The sequence below is a fragment of the Bufo bufo genome, chromosome 7, assembly GCF_905171765.1.
Source record: "Bufo bufo chromosome 7, aBufBuf1.1, whole genome shotgun sequence".
NCBI classification, from domain to species: domain Eukaryota; kingdom Metazoa; phylum Chordata; class Amphibia; order Anura; family Bufonidae; genus Bufo; species Bufo bufo.
Genome location: NC_053395.1, coordinates 157519398 through 157538148, shown reverse-complemented (window position 1 = coordinate 157538148; position 18751 = coordinate 157519398). Strand labels below are relative to the sequence as shown.

The window sequence follows — 18751 nt, the reverse complement described above, 5'->3', positions numbered from 1 at the left end:
ATGAGCCAATTTTTTTTTTTTTACAGATAGCACACGGCACCATACAATTTTAAGGGACAATGCACACATCCATTATTTCACGGATCTATGCACCCAATCTGCAAACCTCACCATAGGTCCTATTCTTGCCCGTTTGAGAATAGCCCTTTCTATTGATGGGAGTGAAAAAAACACATGGAGTGCACATGGAAGCTATCCATTTTTTAAGGATCTATTTTTACAGACCAAAAATCTGATATGGCGGGGTGTGTTAAGCATTACAATCCATTTAATAATCTCTGAGCTCTAAAAAGGGGCTCAGTGCATAGTATCACCACCACAGTCTTCCAGTTCTTGAGACTGTAGTATCATGACGTTTCCTTAAAGGGTTTCTGTCATGGGGAAAATCATCATGTAGCTGACGGACATCAGCGATGTGCTAATGTCAGCAGGACATAACAGTATGCTTTATAACTCCCTGCCTGCCGCCGTTCTCCTTAAAAAACTGACTTTTATAATATGCTAATGAGCCTCTAGGTGCTATGAGGGCGTTGCTGCAGCACCTCCTAGAGGCTCGGTCTACTCGCCTTTTGGCACTACCAGGTCCACTTGATTGAAGTCCTTCTTCTCCGCATCGTCCTCATAATCCCGCGCCTGCGCCGTCATGTTTAGTATTCGGCGCAGGCGCAGTGAGTGAAGGACATTCGACTGCTGCTAGCTTCCTCACTGCGCCTGCGCCGATTACGTCACAGGCCTGCAGGGGAATACTAAACGGGACGGCAGGCAGGGAGTTAACAAACATACTGTTATGTCCTGCTGACATTAGCACATCGCTGATGTCAGTCAGCTACATAACGTTATTTCTCATGACAGAAACCCTTTAAGCTTTAAATTTGAACTTGTAAGGTCTAGCTGGCAATCTCTATGTTGGTTTTACACAAAACACGTGTCACTTTATCTATCCCTCATCCCACCCTCAGCTGAATTAGCACAGGAAGGAGGAGGTGAATAACGCAACTCTCAATTAAATTTTTGTGGGATTGAATGTAATTCCATCGATCAGAGGGTATCCCAGCAGTTGGTTCCCCATCTTATACCTATTCAGTGGAGCGGTGATACATGTTTTTTGGCCAGATTCCTCCTGTTCTGCTAAACTGTCTACACACTGCTGTTGATGGATCTTTTATTCTTATTTTGTGCCTCCAGTATTCTGTATACATTTTTGTATGCTATTGTGAAGGGTCTAATTGATTCGTTCACTAACGGCTAGGCTCACTGTGCATCATGACAACAATTTTTCAGAGATTACTATTTGACTTTATGGAGATAATGAGTTAGGCTGCTTTTACCTAAGCATAATGAAATCCGTTCTTATTCTGGCTCTGGAATACGCATGGATTCCAGATAATATACCATCCGCATTGCGTATTAATTCCTTCCTGCATGCTAGATGTACTCCCATAGACTATAATGGATGCATGTGGAAACAAATACACATAAAACAAGAACATTCTGCGGATTTCAAATACTGACTGAAAATATACGCCTATGTGCACAGCCCTATTCATTAACATTAGCGGCGGATTGCAAATACTCTTGGGTGAAAGAGGCCCCTTACACAGTGTTTGACCAGAATTTATTACTCGCCGTGATTTCATGGTTGTCACAATACACGAAAGCAAATGAAACTAAAATGCAGCCCTGCTGTATACCGTATGTATCTTATGAGGCCAATACTTCATATTAAATATGATCTGTGTGACCTAAAGGATTCCAGAAGCTGCATTTTCTCACCTTGGTTGATACTTCTGCAATCAGGTTCCTCTTGTTGGGGTCAACAAACTCCACTGGCTGTCCTTCAAATTCGATTTTACCAAGTACAATGCCCTGGATGTAAAAAGAATTCAGTTATAATTATGGCGTCCTGAGGTGCCGGCATGGATGGCTCATTGTTTACCGTAGGCATGTTACTTGTCTTGAAGCCCCTCTTTTAAATGTCCAGATCATGTGCCGTCTTATTAGATTTTCATGCAGGGCAGACAGAAGGCTGAATCAAGTTTTCCCTTGTGCTTCCCTTGCTACCCGGGAACCACTTCTGCATCAAGAGAACATGTCTTATACTTAGAGCAGCACCGTGTCTATCAGCGCTGCATGGGAAGTCGTATTAAGGGGAGTTCACACAACAGATTCTACAGCAAAATGTTGGTGCAGACGACAGCCGAGCTGAAATTCATCGGAAAACCCACAGGTGGCCGCGTCCTTTCTGCCTCCCATACATCTCAATAGGACACAGCGCTGGGAGTCACTGAGCGGCAGCTTATAGTCGTATGAACATCCCCAAGGCATAAAGTGTAGACACAGTTCTTGCGGTAGTCTTGGATGTAGCCTTGGAGCCAAAGCCAGACCAGTAGATTCAAAAGGAATGAGAACTACAAAGGAAGGACTTATACTTCACCTTCATGTTGGATCCACTTCTGGCTCAAAAACTGCATCAATAAAAAAAACCACCCTAATTGGGTTTTCTTGTTTAGAGAGACCCCATTTTCAAATTCTGCCACCCCTTCCTACTGGCTTTACAGAGCGCCTCTTACCTTGGAGGACCTGCCAGCTGCATTGTTTACTTGATTTCAATTATTGGCAGGTGATTCTCCATTCGCCCTGTGGAGGCGCCATGCATGCAAATTGAACATTTTCTCTCTTGTCCCCCAGCAGATAACTGACCACTAGTGGGTTCAGCAGCAGAACACCCTATGATCAGTGTTATTATTGCGGGAGCCAGCTCATAAGAAAAGAGCTGTTTCAAGCAGACGACTACTTACCTTGTCCCTAATCTTTTTCGCCAACATCCTGGTATCAATTCCACACAGCGCAGGAACCTGGTGAGTAGAGAAAATATGTCTTAATATAGCATACATGATATGTGCGCTGTCCTTGCATCTCATATCCATTTTAATCACAAAGCAGTTTCCTAATTTAAAAAAATACCTATTCCTTTTTTTTATTTTTAGAACAAAAAAAATTTATTCTTTAAAAGTCTTTATAATATTGTATAGTTTCAGGTAAAATTCTATTGTATACTAGAAGGTAGAAATTGTATAAAATAAATACTTATTATACAGTGATGGTATGTCTGCGACAAAATCCCACTGCACAAACAGATGCACTGCGGTTTCTGCCATTGGTTTTCATGCAGAACTGCTTTATGGGAGATATTTTCAGTGCAGATTTGGTGAGGTTTTCAGCACCGAATCCGCACACAAGCACTTGTCAAAATTTTTTCTTTCTAAACATACCCTAAGGCCTCTTTCAAACGATCAGTATTTGATCAGTAATTTTGAATCAGTATATGTAAGCCAAAACCAGGAGTGGGTCCAAATCACAGAAGAGGCCTCTGTAGGCTCCCTTTCTGGTATTAGCTTACAAATACTGACCAAATACTGACAGTGTGAAACAGACCTTAAGCCTTATTAACAAGTCAGTGTTTTGGTCAGTGATTTCCATCAGTGATTGTGAGCCAAAACCAGGATTGGAGCCTCCACAGACATAAGGTATGAGGAAAAGATCTGCATTCGCTCTTTGATTTAGAGCCGCACCTGGTTTTGGCTCAAAAACACCGACGGAAATCACTGACCGAACACTGACTGTGTGAATAAGGCATTAGGCATTAATATGGTTAGTGTTACAAATCGAGCGGCGGTGATAAAGGATGTCCACTAGATGGCGATATTGTACAGATGGCTGAGCTCAAAGCAACAAAAAAAAAACTAAAAACTTTTAGATCATTTCATGATGATAAATGCCATTTTCCATGTTTAAATCTTAGTTGAGCTGAAAAGTTGTTCATTTCAAAATATAAGAAAGCATAGTATCTCTCAAAATATCCCAACAGACTGACTTGTGATGCCTTATTTGATGTGTTTTTGATGGTTTGATGGAAATAAACCAAATTTACTCAGGTAGAGAAATAAATCAGGGTAGTCAGGAACATTCATGAGAATACTTCTAGTGAGTGGTGAACATTTCATATTTTTTGTTGCATTGCAAATAGGGATTGATTTTAAAGGGGTACTCCCATCTGGGACATTTATAGCATATTATTAGGATACACCATCACTGTCAGATAGGTGCTTCTATCCCCAGAACCGGGCCCCAGAAGTGAAGGGAGAGGGGCTGCACATGCACGGACACCCTCCGTTCACTGCTATGGGAGTTCCGAAAATAGCCTAGCGCTATGGGACTTCCGAAAATATTTCCAGTGAACATTTTAACTTTCAGTTACACAGATACTGTATCTTCTGTCAGATTGCTTGCACAGATTCTAGTGTTTTTTCACTCGTGGCACATTTTGATGTGTCCTACAGATGGAACCACATATGATGAGTATACGTTGACTACAAACCTTCTCTTCATGTAGCCACTCTGAGAGTGACTTGACTGCCCCCCAGTGGCTGTACTCATGACTGTAGTCCAAGACCAGTAGACCAGACACCTGCAAGACAAAGACATGATTGTTCCTGGTCCATACAGCTAAGAGGATCTTAAGAATAGGACTGGATGGAATCCTTTTATCTCCACAGTAGTGGCCTCCATTTGACAAATTCACCAGGAAAAGCCCCCGATGTACGTCTCCAACAGAGTGCTGCTGCGCCGTATCCTACTAAGTCATATAGTGGCACATGTCGCCCGTAGGTTCTCATTGGTTTAGGTTTTTTACTGCACAACTTTGTATGCAATCTACTATGCTATCCCATACCTTTTTTAAGTCAAAAGGGGACAAGAGGACACTCTTGTGGTCTCCATGGAACTAATGAAGCCCTGTAGGCAAGCTTAGTACAAACATCGGCTTTTCCCAGCTGACACTAAGGCCTATTTTACACAAGTGTGAAGGATTGGCTCCAAAGCAAGTTCAGTTAGTTTTGTCTGCGATTGCGTTTAGTTGTTCCGTTTTTTTCCGCGCGAGTGCAATGCGTTTTTATGCATTTTTCAGGCGCGTGATAAAAAACTCAAGGTTTACAAACAACATCTCTTAGCAACCATCAGTGAAAAACGCATCGCATCCACACTTGCTTCCGGATGCAATGCGTTTTTCACTGAAGCCCCATTCACTTCTATGGGGCCAGGGCTGCGTTAAAAACGCTGAATATAGAACATGCTGGGTTTTTCCCGCAACGCAGAACTGATGCGGAAAAAAAAAAAAACGCTAATGTACACAGACCCATTGAAATGAATGGGTCAGGATTCAGTGCGGGTGCTATGCGTTAAATTCATGCATTGCATCCGCGGGGAAAACTTGCTCCTGTGACAGAGGCCTAAGGGTACGATCAACTGGCGCGGTCGTGTGGCGCATGTGACATGGCCATGCTGCGTTTGAGTATTTGGGCTCCAGTTAAACGAATGAAGACGGCAGTATTCAGTGGATCTGTATTGTTAATGGCCACACGGTCCTGAAGGTGCAGCACACCCATTAACAATACAGACACATTGAACAGTGCGGTCTCATTCGTTTTAATTAGAGCCCGTTGCCGCCCTTTCAGCCGCGCAGAACTCGATTGCAGCACTGCCGCGTCACCACCAAGTTGTGCCCTGAGAGAAAGCCATCAATGTTGTCTGACCTGTGAGGGTACTTGCACACGATGCAGATTTGTGTGTGGAAAATCCGCATGAAATCTGGACCAAAAACCACACATAAATCAGCACCATTTATCGCGTTTTTGGTGCATTTTTTTGTGTTTTTTATGCGGTTATTGGTGCAGATTTCACTGAAAATTTCCCCAGACCTCCAGTTTTATTGGAAAGTGTGAATTCTACACACACACAAAAAAAAGAAAAAGAAAAAGACGCAACAATTGACATGTTGCAGATTTCAAAATACGTACGGCAGGTCAATTTCCGCAGCTAAAAAAAAAAAGCAAAGTGTATATCATCTCAGACATTTTGCTGGTACGGTATTAAGCCGGGGTTTTTTCTGCACAAAATCCACGCTTAAGCCACGCGGTGTGCAGTCATCGTTACATGTCCATGAGACCTGGAGCCATGCAGAGGACGAGTGATCATCAGACAAGCCAGAGGCTGATGCTCTGAGGGACGTGTAATAGTGTTGGTCTGGGCACAGTGCCAACATCAAGAAACAGGGATGAAGGGGATATGGGTGAAAGGTAAAGCAAATAGAAGAAGAGCACTCACCTGAATGTTCTCTGACTCAATGTATTTCATAAGACCATAGGAATCCAGGGCTTTGGTGTCAGGTGCTCCGCCATTCCCTATGATCGGGTTGGTAAGGGTGAGAATTTGTCCACGATAGCTTGGGTCTGTCAAAGCTTCTACATATCTGAAGGTAAAAGACAAGATAGCATAGAGAGTAGTACATTTATATTCTATCATGTGATGGCTGTTACAGGTGTAGCAGAGCTGGATTTGTTACTCTGTGACAGAATCAGGTATGTCATTTGGCATAAACAGTTAGGATGTAGGTTTCTATAAGACTTTAGATGGACCTCCTGAGAATTTGAAATGTCTTCTGCATTTCTACACGTCATTGTTTTACAGTATATGTGGTTTACAATCGTAAAGTGAATGGGGACACAACCTATGGATAAGGCCTCATGCACACGACCGTTGTGTGCATCCGCGGCCAGTGTTCCGTTTTCCGTTTTTTTTCGCGGACCCATTGACTTTCAATGGGTCCGTGGAAAAATCGGAAAATGCACCGTTTGGCGTCCGCGTCCGTTATCCGTTTTTCCAGTCCGTGAAAAAAATATGACCTGTCCTATTTTTTTCACGGACAACGGTTCACGGACCCATTCAAGTCAATGGGTCCGTGAAAAATCACGGATGCACACAAGATAGTCATCCGCGTCCGTGATCCGTGTCCGTGATCCGTGTCCGTTTTTCCTATCATTTTCAATGCAAACTTACTTAGTTTTTTTTTTCACTTTTCATGTTCGTGGATCCTCCAAAAATCAAGGAAGACCCACAGAAGAAAAAACGGTCACGGATCACGGAACAACGGAAATCCGGTTTGCGGACCGCAAAAAAAAACGGTCGTGTGCATGAGGCCTAAGAATTGGTGTTGATCGCGAATATCGGCACTTCGAGAATAATATCTAATATCTAGAATATAGTGCTATATCTTCGTAATCGCGAATATTCTAGATTTTTTTTCATCAGTACCCATGATCCCTCACAGCTTCTTGCTTGTGGGCCAATGAGAAGGCTGCAATATCTCTGACTTTAGAAGAAGTGTTGATCGCGAATTTATAGCGCGAATTTTCCCATTGCCAATTTTCACAATCAAGAAAATAATGACTGGAGAGATCACGAATTCTCAAATTCTTGAATATATGACGAATATTCGCGAAATATTGCGAATTTGAATATTGCCCCTGACGCTCATCACTGATAAGAATGGCAATGTTTCTGGAAAAAAAACTACATAGAGGTGAAATTATCAGTCTGACATGTACTCAGTGGTTCCTGGGGTCCGTTCACACAACTGTGGGACCACTGTGGCAGTGTTGCAGTCCACAAACCGCAGACCTACAAAACATGGGCGCCTGCCGTGTGCACCCTGCATCACAATGCAGACTCATTGACTTCAATGGGTCCGCTATCCGCAAGATGCAGCGAAACATAGGACATGTTCTATCTTTGGCAAGGTGGAGGCACTGATCAGGAGGCACACAGAAACCCTTCCGTGTGCTTCCGTGTCCATGCCTCCATGTCATCCACAGCAGTCCCACGGTCGTGTGAATGGACCCTTATTCTGATCTCAATGTGAAGGACACATCACTGCTGCAGCTGGTCATTGGCTGCCACGGTCACATGACAAATGTGACGCATCATAGCTGTGGGAAAGTCCATTCTATAAATTTGTGCCAAATAAGATACTGCCAGGGGTGTAGCTATAGGGGGTGCAGATGTAGCAGTCGCTACCAGGCCCATGAGTCTGAGGGGGTCCAAAGACCCTTTTGTCACATAAGAAGACACCGGTATTATAGAAAGTGCATGCTGGTCAAGTTACACCTCTGGCTGGAGGGAAGGGGTTAGGTCAAGAATTTGGCATGGGGGAGGAGTGCCGTTTGAATGTTTGCCTCAGACAGCACTAAGGCTATGTGCTCCCCTGCCCCTGGCCACAAAGCACTGAGGGAAGGGGGGTCCCAAGCTGAACTCTTGCACCAGGGCCCAGGAGCCTTTATCTACGCCCCTGGATACTGCAAGTTACAGTATGTAAGTTATATTATCTACACAATATACACTTGTTCTTTCCATTTCTGCAATATAAAAATACGAGGAAGAGCTCACCATAACTGGTAATATGGGCAAAGGGTGTGAGACTTGTACAAAGCTAAAGTAGGGTTCCTCTTAAAAAGGACCTGTCACCTCTGGTGATCTGTCTGTTTTAGCAAATACTTGCAACAGTAATGGTGGAGCATCTTTTGATATAAGTCTATGTTGTACTAGAAGTTTATGAATGAGCTGCCAACAGTTTGCAATAAAAGTCCAACCAGATTTTACCAGCTGGCGGTCTGTCCCTGCACAGTCTTACACTGGCAGCACTTATTGGATAGCGTCAGACTGTGCAGAGACACACCACCAACTGGTAACACCCATCTGGACCTTTATTGCGGACTGCTAGCAATTCATTCATGGCACAATCTAAAGTTATGAGAAAAGACGCTCCATGATGGTTATTAGTTACATGGAAAATGCAAGGAGTTACTAAAATAGACATGTCAGGAGAGGTGACAGGTCCTCTCTGAGCCATCTCATAAACCTACTTGTATTAATATTGTGAATTCTTTCAGCTAAAACATACAACTGAGGTTCAATAAAATGCAACTCACCCGCCCAATCCAGTGTTGAAAATGACTTCTCCGGCTACTGACGCAGGGTGCCCAAAGGAGTAGCCTCTGATTTTTGTCCCATCTTCCAGCACTAAATTTGCAGTGTGCGCCTATATGAGAAAGATTGAATGCCTTATTATATGGCTGGTACTGTTATTGTATTTGCATTGCATTTATATAGATGTTTTCAATATAATATGAATATAACACAGAGGTACAGTCAACTATGTAAATGATCCTTAGGGCTGTGTGCATGTATTCTGTATCATAGAGTCACTGCACCGTCAGAGCCTCGCCTGTTTCTAGATGAGAATACATCAGGGGGTCCGGTGGCGCACACTACAGTTTTATTTCCCATGGATTATGCATTAATGTTGCTTAAATAGCACTAACAGAGTCTGCAGTACAGTGATTGTCATTTGTGCCCAGTGAGACTCACATCATCTAATGTGGCTATCTCAGGCAGACACATATTAGCGGTGCGTTTCAAGAAAACTAAATTATCCTATCAGTATGTTTTTGGAGTTTTAATGCCCTTAAAAGACAGGGGCCAACTGTGCCGGCAATTATCATTATAGAACTGTTCATTCCCTAAAATTTCCTGACCGTGAACGGAGGTTAGAGATGCATTTACATGCAGCAATCACCTCTGCTGTTTCGGGATAAGTAAAAACTTCTGTAGTTGGTCATCCCCACACAGATTCACCGTTTTTGGGCAGAAGATCCCTGGTTTACACACAATGATCTGCTTCCTATAAATGGTTATTTTATTGTCCACATTGACAATATTTTCACCCAGTGAATGAATGTCGGCTTGTTCATCAGGTGATTGGCAGCTTTTTTACACAGGGCAATTATCAGGAAGATCATTCCTAAAAATGTTCCTTCCCAATGATTACCTCAAGCATTTAGAGGAAACCAGAGTACTCAAATAAAAGCCAGAACATGCAAACTCCATGTTGCTCATGATCAGATTTGAACCCAAGAACCCAGTGTTGCAGGCCACTGAGCCACCATGTATCCACAGTATGGGCACACACCAGGCTATTGAAGGTATCCATAACACGCTTGTGTTCATGAGGCCTATTTGGGAAAACCAGTCTCATACAGGATGAAATATATTGAAAGAAAATCTTTTTTCCTGTAACTAAAACCATAACACCATTATTATTATAATTTTTTTTTGGAACAATAGATTTTTATTCAATTTTTTAAAAAGGTTACTTGTACAAGTATTATTAATATAGAGGCCCTTGAAATATTAAATATGTATCATAGATATGGACTTAGATTTGTTTGGCCAGTTTTCTTAGCACGCAGCTTCAATGATAGCTACAAAAAGATGTATCTTGCGTACATAGTTCTCTAGTTAGTATGGTTACTAAATAGATCTACTACTATGCACAGTATATGTAATGCCCTCATGAAAGCCTGTGTTTGATAAATGCAGTACGCCAGAGCAAAGGGGTATCTGCAAATTGTTCATTTCTTAATGTTATGTCATGCTATGTATTGCATCCAGTATAGCAGTGTATGGATGGCACAGTCGGGGTTAACAATCCTGGCTCAGCCCTTATAGGAGGTTAGGGGTGGACTGGCTCCACTTCTAGCTCTAGTCATTAATAGGAAGAGTTTGGAAGGAAGGGGAAGCTGGGACTTTTCCTTTTTCTTCTTAGTCCCAAAAATCTACAGAGTCTCACCAATCTCTGTATGATCTACAGAAGGAGAGAAGGAGTAAGACAGAGAAGAGAACTAAAGAACCTAGAGTCTGCATGGCCAATCATTGGAGTCAGTAGGGTAACCTGTATCTAAAGCTGTTATGACTTTACTGCCGTGAGGGACACTGTTAAAACACCCTTCACACCTGAACATGACCTGTCCAGTCATATCTCTAAAACCCTGTATCGCTCAGTGGATATTACAGCCCCCATTACAAGAGTACAATTGCCCTCCATCAATTCTGCAGGAAGAGACTTGAGACAGAGAGGGAAGAGAGACATAACTCCCATTATTTCCTAAATTCATACATCGTTATCTGGGAAGAATTGCACTGTGTACAGTTGGAAATGTATTTTGCTATTGTTGGATGTACTACAACTCCTATTTTGTACTTCAGTAAAGAGAGAGGTTTATTCTGCTAAATCTGGCCAGGTTACTGACTCCTGCACCATACGCTGGCCATTGCACTCTACATGCCTTGCTTTGCACCCATACAAATACTCAACAACACGGGCACCCCGATTACTATTAGGCAGGAGCCCCAACATCAGGGTGTGCCCCAGGGGAAAAAAGGGTGCCTCCTCCTTTCACTGCACAGTCCTAGGGAGCATCAGTGTGAGGAAAGCCATTGTGATTGACTGTAACAGCCAGAGCCACTACCACTCTCATCCTCCGCTCCTAGGCCGCTACATAAATTATATAACAAATTATAAAGCTTTATACAGAAGCTGTAGTGAGCAAAACAAATCCCAAAACATCTAATATAAATCTATAATGAGTCTACTATATATGAGCAGTCCAGGGAATATACATAAAAGCAGTATTACAGTATATCTGTGGCACATATTTGGAAAATATAATGTATCAAAGACTATATACAGTTTCATAGACACATGTGTGACAGGGGAAATAATCATGGAAATCAGATGGCATAAATGATTTTGCCATTGATTTCGCTGTATATCTGCATCCAAAATCCATATCAGTTCCTCAAGATAAGACCTCATGCACATGACCATGTCAGTATTGCGGTCCGCAAACCACGGATCTGCAAAATGCAAACACCTTCCATGTTAAAACCGTGTTTTTCTCACTCTCCTTACTAGAAATGGCTATCCTTGTCCACAACACATACAAGAATAGGATATGTTCTATAATTTGCAGAACGGACACATGCAGATGACATTCATGTGCTGTCCGTTTTTATTGCAGACCCATAGAAATGAATAGGTCCGTATGCAATCCAAAATATGTGGATATAAAATACGGTTTGGTGCATGAGGCCTAATAGACATGCTGGAGATCTAAAATTCTGCATGGAGTCCATATCAAGTAGATGTGGTTTTGAAAACCTTATACTGAACTATTAATCCACCGCAAAAATCTGTAACAAAAGATTTTTACTGCCTGTGTCTATCTATAAAATGCATTTTAATAGTCTTGAAATTCTGTCTTTAAAATTTATTAAACCAGCCATAAGTGGCTAATGCCCATTATACTTCGCCACCCAAATTAGAATGGTTTTCCTAACATCAAGTGCTTATTTATGTTACACATTTGTACATTAATGCCCTTAGGATTTTTCTCCGTTATTGTGGTATTAATCTAAGAAGTAAAACAGTCTACTCCTTAAAAAAAGAGTTCCACATCTAAATCTTTGTTATTTCTCTTATTTAACTCTAGATTTGGAATTTGTTGTTGAGGTTCCAAAAATAATGGTACATAGGAAGGTCTGATCAATACACGACAATAATGACTGTCATTTTCCTTGTTTAAAAGTGGTTGTCTCAGACTTTCTCTGCGTACAATAAGGTCATATTGACATTGAAGATGAAGATGCTTGTGCTCAGGAGCCCTGTCTATAAGCTAAAGTGCAAATCCACTAAGAATCAGCGGCTCCCACTCTGGTAGAATGAGTCCATCCATGTGCAGTACACCAGAATAAGGTACTTGCAAACTGTTCTTCTTATATAATATTATGCAATGCTATTTAATGCGATTTTATTTGTTCATACCTTGTAATGTAACCAGCATAGCTTTTGTATGGATGAGACTGGGTTAACAAACCTGGCTCAGCCCTTGCAGGACGTTATGTGTGGATACTGGATCCACCCCTAGCTCAGTCTAGTTAGTAGTAAGTTTGCAGAGGCGGGAGTGAGAGGAAACCCCATGTGCTCCACTCCTCACAGGACTGGAACAAAGTCCCAGAGAATCACCTTCTCTGAGGATTATCTACTCAAGTGAAAGACCTCACCACTTCTACAGTACTCAGGTGAAAGAAAGAGAGATAAAAGGAAGGAACTGTTAGAAAGTCCAGAATTTGCATGGCCGAGCATTAGAGTCAGTCAGTAAGGATTTGCTGATCAAAGCTACTGACTTTACTGCTGTGAGAGAGACATTGCTGATACACCTTTCATACGTGGACATGACTTGGGCATTCGTATCTCAACCCTGTATCCCTCAGTTGAAAATTACTGCCAGCATTGCAGGACTAATATTGCCAGCCATAGATTCTGCAGAAAGAGAGGAAAGAGTACTACAATTCCCATCATCGCTCAAATCCATACATTGCTATCTGGGGAGATTTGCACTGTGAATTATTTCGAACCGTGTTTTGATACCATTGTATGTACAACTCCCATTCTGCACTTTACTAAAGAGAGATGCACCTGCACCAGACCAATATCAAGGCCCCCCCCCCCCCCCGACTACCATCAAGCAGGAGCCCCAACATCAGGGTGTACCCCAAGAGAAGAGAGGGTGTGCTCTCCTACCACTGCCCTAGCCCTAGGGGCCACTGTAATTGATTGCTACAGCCAGAGCCAATACCACTCCCTTCCTCTGCTCCTTCTGGGCTTGCAGCACATGTATTTAATGGGTGATGATTCAGAGGAAATGTATGGGTGCCACAGCTTTCCTTGGGATGAGGACTGATTGATTGAGGGTCCAACTTATTCCATAAAAGGGGTTGTCTTCATGACAAAGCCACTTTAATATATAGAATCTAGCAATAGTAACACTAAAACTAAAAACTGTATGATGGTAAATTACATGGATATTTGCACTGTTTTTAGCCTTATGTAGTTTGAAGGACAAAGAATTAGTGAAATGCCTAGAAACTGATCTAAGAAGTTGTTAAATACGGACTTGTGAAAGGCAGAGATCCTGTTCTGAATACTTGAGAAACTGGGGCAAACATAAGTGATGGATGAGATATCAATGATTGATCCAGGGCACACTTCTACGTGATAAACAATATGTTTATTATATCATATCATATGTAACTGAAGTATGAACTTGATGTATGTTCTTTCCAGCTTTCACATGTTATAGAGCAGTATCCAGATAACAAGAATGGTCTTTCAGTCAGAGTGACCAGGTTGTATCTGGTATAGGAGGAATAGGAGTCTGTTAAATGCGACCACCGAAATGCCTGGTGGAAAAAGCCAACCATTGCAGTGGCAGTATCTGCCAAGCTCCTGTTCCTCCTGTACCAGATACAATTTCCAAAAAGTCACGGAAACACTGTTTTTGTTATCTGAATATTGCTCTATAATATGTAAATGCTGGAAAGAACATGCATCACATTCACACTTCAGTTGCATATTATATGATCTACTAAACTTCAGCTGTGCATCACTAACAAGTGTGCCTTGGATTTTAGTACGCTACATTACGGGTTGAAGAACCCTTCCAGGTGGCACCTTTGGAATCAAAGTGTGTGGTTCCACTAGCCCTAAAAGAGGTAATAGTGATCACCGGAAATTATATAGTGCCTGTACTAGAAACTCCCTATTTACGGTATATATCCTGATGTTACATTGATACATTGTAATTATGCTGTAGGAACCCTCAATAGCCAATGATCAAGAAAGTAAAACTAGTACAGTTTACTGGGAGGTATCAAACAATGTGGTCACATACCCAAATAGTCTTAATATATCTAGAATATTTGAAGAGTAATTTTCATCATAAATCAATAATATAAGCAAAGACAAGAAACTTTGTAATAGATCTTATTACAGAAATATAACTCTTTCTCTACTATTGTAACACAATAAAGCTAAAAAGAATATCAACCATCAGGTAACATAAAGTAAAATACTAATACCTTAACGCTCATGAACCGGAGGCCAGGTTTTGCGAAGCCACAGTGATGCTGGACCGTTGGCTTAAGAAGCCCTGCTCTGGCAGCCCTAAAAACAGACAAAATACGCGTCATCTTTAGGGCCTTGTAGAGCAGTCCAGCCCTTCTGGAGAAAGTAGGGGTAGATGTTTAGGCTGCAGAGTGGCTTGTAGGAAAGAGGCTGCAGGCAGGGTCACATTTGCTGATATTTGCTCGGATGTGGGCATTTAATAAATTGAAGCCAAGCTCCGCCTCCCAATGACCACCTCCCTCCCTCTATACTGTGATTTTTAGAAGTCTGTGTGACAACGTTGCAACACTGATTAAACATTATCTCTTGGAGTAATGTTCAAAAACAGGTTACTTCATAAGACCGCAGCTTTTTTATTCATCAGCAATGCTATAATCTGCTTGTATGGGAAATTAATAGAAAACACAAAAAAACAGCTACTGCTCTGTCCTAAAACTGTCCTTGTAACATGAAAGTCAAATAAACTAAAGCTAACAGAGTATGTATAGGTCACAGGACTTGGTTGACCTATCTGGTCAGATGCTGGATTATGCGGCATTAATTACAGGGTTGAAAATGATAGTAGAAAATAATTTGTTGTTTAAAAAAATTCCAACAATATTGATGGAAAGAAAAAGGTTTATTTGATCAGGGCATGACTGCTCTGTACAGTTGTACTACACTCTAATGTGGGGCCAATACAGTGCCACATGGAGTACTTATGGTCTCAGTAGCATACAGCATACCGGCTCTGTGTACATAGCTGTGAGATTCTATGGCTCGAGCATATGTTCTACATTTTAGAGCAATTTTCTGTCAGCCTTTTGTTGCAAGGGGAAGCTGCACAAATTGGAGGTGAAACTCGAAAATTTTGAATATCGTGCAAAGTTCATTTATTTCAGTTGTGCAACTTAAAAGGTGAAACTAACATATGTGATAGACTCATTACATGCAAAGTGAGATATTTCAAGCCTTTATTTGTTGGCTATATGGCTTACAGCTTATGAAACTCCAAAGTCTCAATTTTGAGGTACCCTTTGCTCAGGGGGTATGGATTATTAGCTTACTAGAGTGTGACACTTTGTGCCTAGAATATTTAACTTTTTCACAAAATTCTAATTTTAAGCTGCATTAATGCAATTCCTTTTAATCTGCATTACTGAAATAAATGGACTTTTGCACGATATTCGAATTTTTAGAGTTTCACCTGTATGTGTAGTATTACATGGTGTTCATTCAAATGAATGGGAGACCATCCAATACATGGTGCCACTGTGTCCTCCAGGGCGCTGCTCCTCATTGATCTCTTTCTAGCAAACTCAACATGATTAACTCCAAAAATGTAGACACCTTCCAGCAACTTCAATGCTCAAGTGCCTAGATCGCATTGTCATTACACAAGGTCATTATACACACTGTAACTTTGTGGTCCATGCCTGCTGGCATCTCTCTGCTGTTTCCTGGCAAGCACAGGCACCAGAGTAGCACTGCTCCATCCCCTCCACACAGTTTGAGGCCTGCTTTTTGCCTGCAGTACCTCTCTCTCTGTAAGGTCTTCTGCATCCCCCTTCAGCCCTTAAAGGATCAGTGCAATGAATGCATCAGAATGTTCCCCAGCCTATGGCTTTCCACCCAGGGCATTTAAGACACCATCTCCTGTGGACAGTTGCCTTAGCAATAGGTTGCCTAGCTTGCTAGACCTAAAAAAGGTGCGCTGTTATACTGTCGGACTACTCATACTCACTCCTGTCTGACTACCGAGTTTGGCCCTCTGCCACCTAAACTGACTTCTCCTGATTCCTGGATTTGAATCTGTGCTACCTGCCCTGACTTTTGGCCTTTTACTGGATTGCTTACTAGAAAAATCCCCTAAAACTTAACTTTTAATATAAACCAATAAAAATATAACAGATAATTAATCCCCACACAAGATATTCTATCTATAGATGACTAATGTGCCCACAGGTATGTGGCTAAATAGATAATACAATTATGTAGGGCAATATCCTAGGCAGATACACTTAAAAAACAATAAAGGCTGGTTGGTGGGTTTACTCACGGTTACCATATACTTGCGGTAAATGTCACATAGGATCGTTTCCAGCAAAGTAGATTCGTTGCCAGGTGAAGTTGCGGTTACCGTGTAGTTCCAGAGCCACCAGAGAAGGGTATTTCATCACCAGCAGTGTAGTCGGGAGATGACCTGTCCCTGGCTGTCCCTTTTAGGCTTCAGTTTTTATAACCTTTGACCTCACAGTACATGTCAACGTTTTATACTTTACAATTACTAACTGGTGGTCACTATGGACCTATTTACGTTCTTGGATCAAGTACTGTTTTTTATTTTAAAACTTCACTTTTATTCTGTTATTTTAATATACATTAACCTTTTAATCTTATTTAATCCTATTGCTATACTAAAGACATATTTTAACCGCCTCCGGACCGCCTAATGCAGGATCGCGTTCCGGAGGCGGCAGCTGCAGGCAGAGTCACGCATATACGTGTCATCTCGTGAGGAGTATTTCGTCAGCAACCTGCCAGCCTATGATCGTTGCTGGCAGGTTGCTGATTTTTAAAAAATCAAATCACAAATATAAGGTGTTAAATGGCTTCTCTGCTCCTCTGCTGGTCCTTTTGGTCGGTTGGTTCCAGCAGAGGAGCAGACATCACAGTGAGTACCCACCAACACCACACTTAGCCCCAGATCACCCCCCATCACCCCAATTAACCCCTTGATCACCCCTTGATCACCCCTGTCAATCACCTAGTGAAAGGGAAAAAAGTGATCAGTGTAAACTGTCACTTTTTTTCCCCACTAGTATTGACTGTTAGGTTTTAGGATAGTTTAGGTCCCTTGGTTAGGTAGTTCGCGTCGATTAGCGCCCAGCCCACCGCACCGCAGTCACTGATTCGCTGATTAGCGTATCGCTAATCAGCATTTGTACTTTTATAGTATCTGTAAGTGATCAAAACTGATCACAGTCAGATCTATAATAGTATTAGTGTCACCTTAGTTCGCCCTCCACCCAAAACGCAGTGTTTGCCCGATCAGGCCTGATCTGTCGCCCACATGTGCGTTCACCCACGCCCGCCCCGCCGCAGTGACAAAAAATATATATTTTTTTGATCACTGCACAATCACTTTACAAGCGCTGCGGCGATAAAAAAATCAGTTTTGATATTTTTTATCAATCGCAGCGGCCTCCGGTACTTCGCTAGCCTCCCATTTGTAAGACAGGCTTGCTTTTTTTCTTGGGTAGTCTCAGGGAATACCCCTAAATTTAGTAGTCCAAATGTCAAACAGGGGGTATTCTTCTGAAGAGGCCTACAGGATTCTGACCCAGTCGGATGAGGAATGGGAACCCTCATCTGACGAATCTAGCGGGTCAGAATATGAACCTGTAGAAAGCAGTGGCAGTCTGACCCAAAGTTCGGACGAGGGGGTTGAGGTCCCTGATACCACCAGGCGTACTCGGCCCAGTGTCGCTAGACCACAGGTTGCACAGGATCCGCTTCAAGAGCAGCAGAGTGGGGCTGGCGCTGTTGGATTACGTGGTGAGGCATACACCAGCAGAGCAGCCCTCCCTGGACCTAGTACCAGCACTGCCGTACAACATGGTGACGTGGCGAGCACCAGAAGGGCAGTTGAAGCTGGTACGGTGGCACGTGCAATAGTTACCCCGTCGCAGGCCCGTAGAGCCCCTAGAGTCCCTGAGGTGCTGGCAAACCCTGATTGGCAGTCCCCAACTTCAGCCGCACCTGTAGTTCCCCCTTTCACCGCCCAGTCTGGAGTTCGGGTTGAGACGGCTCAGATCGGTTCGGCACTGGGATTTTTGGAGCTGTTCTTGACTGCGGAGCTCTTGGACTTAGTCGTGGCAGAAACAAACCGGTATGCCACACAATTTATATCCGCCAACACGGGAAGCTATTATGCCCAGCCTTTCCGGTGGAAACCAGTCCAAGTTTCCGAATTAAAAAAAATTCTGGGCCTTCTCCTCAACATGGGTCTAACCAAAAAGCATGAATTGCATCATATTGGTCCACGAACCCAATTCATCACATGCCCATGTT

At 42.4% G+C, this 18751-nt stretch overlaps 1 protein-coding gene across 1 annotated transcript in view; it reads right to left on the bottom strand.

Annotated features, from left to right (window-relative positions):
- The window catches only part of CPS1 (carbamoyl-phosphate synthase 1), a 98906-nt gene extending 84039 nt beyond the window's left edge, over nt 1–14867 (bottom strand). Inside the window, exons 1-6 of the mRNA XM_040439685.1 lie at nt 14653–14867; nt 8823–8932; nt 6163–6307; nt 4379–4468; nt 2799–2855; nt 1774–1866 (exon numbers count right to left, since the gene is read on the bottom strand). Of these exons, the coding sequence (XP_040295619.1) occupies nt 1774–1866; nt 2799–2855; nt 4379–4468; nt 6163–6307; nt 8823–8932; nt 14653–14763 (606 nt within the window). The 5' untranslated portion in view covers nt 14764–14867. The remainder of the gene's footprint in view (nt 1–1773; nt 1867–2798; nt 2856–4378; nt 4469–6162; nt 6308–8822; nt 8933–14652) is intronic.
- Nucleotides 14868–18751: the final 3884 nt, after the last annotated feature.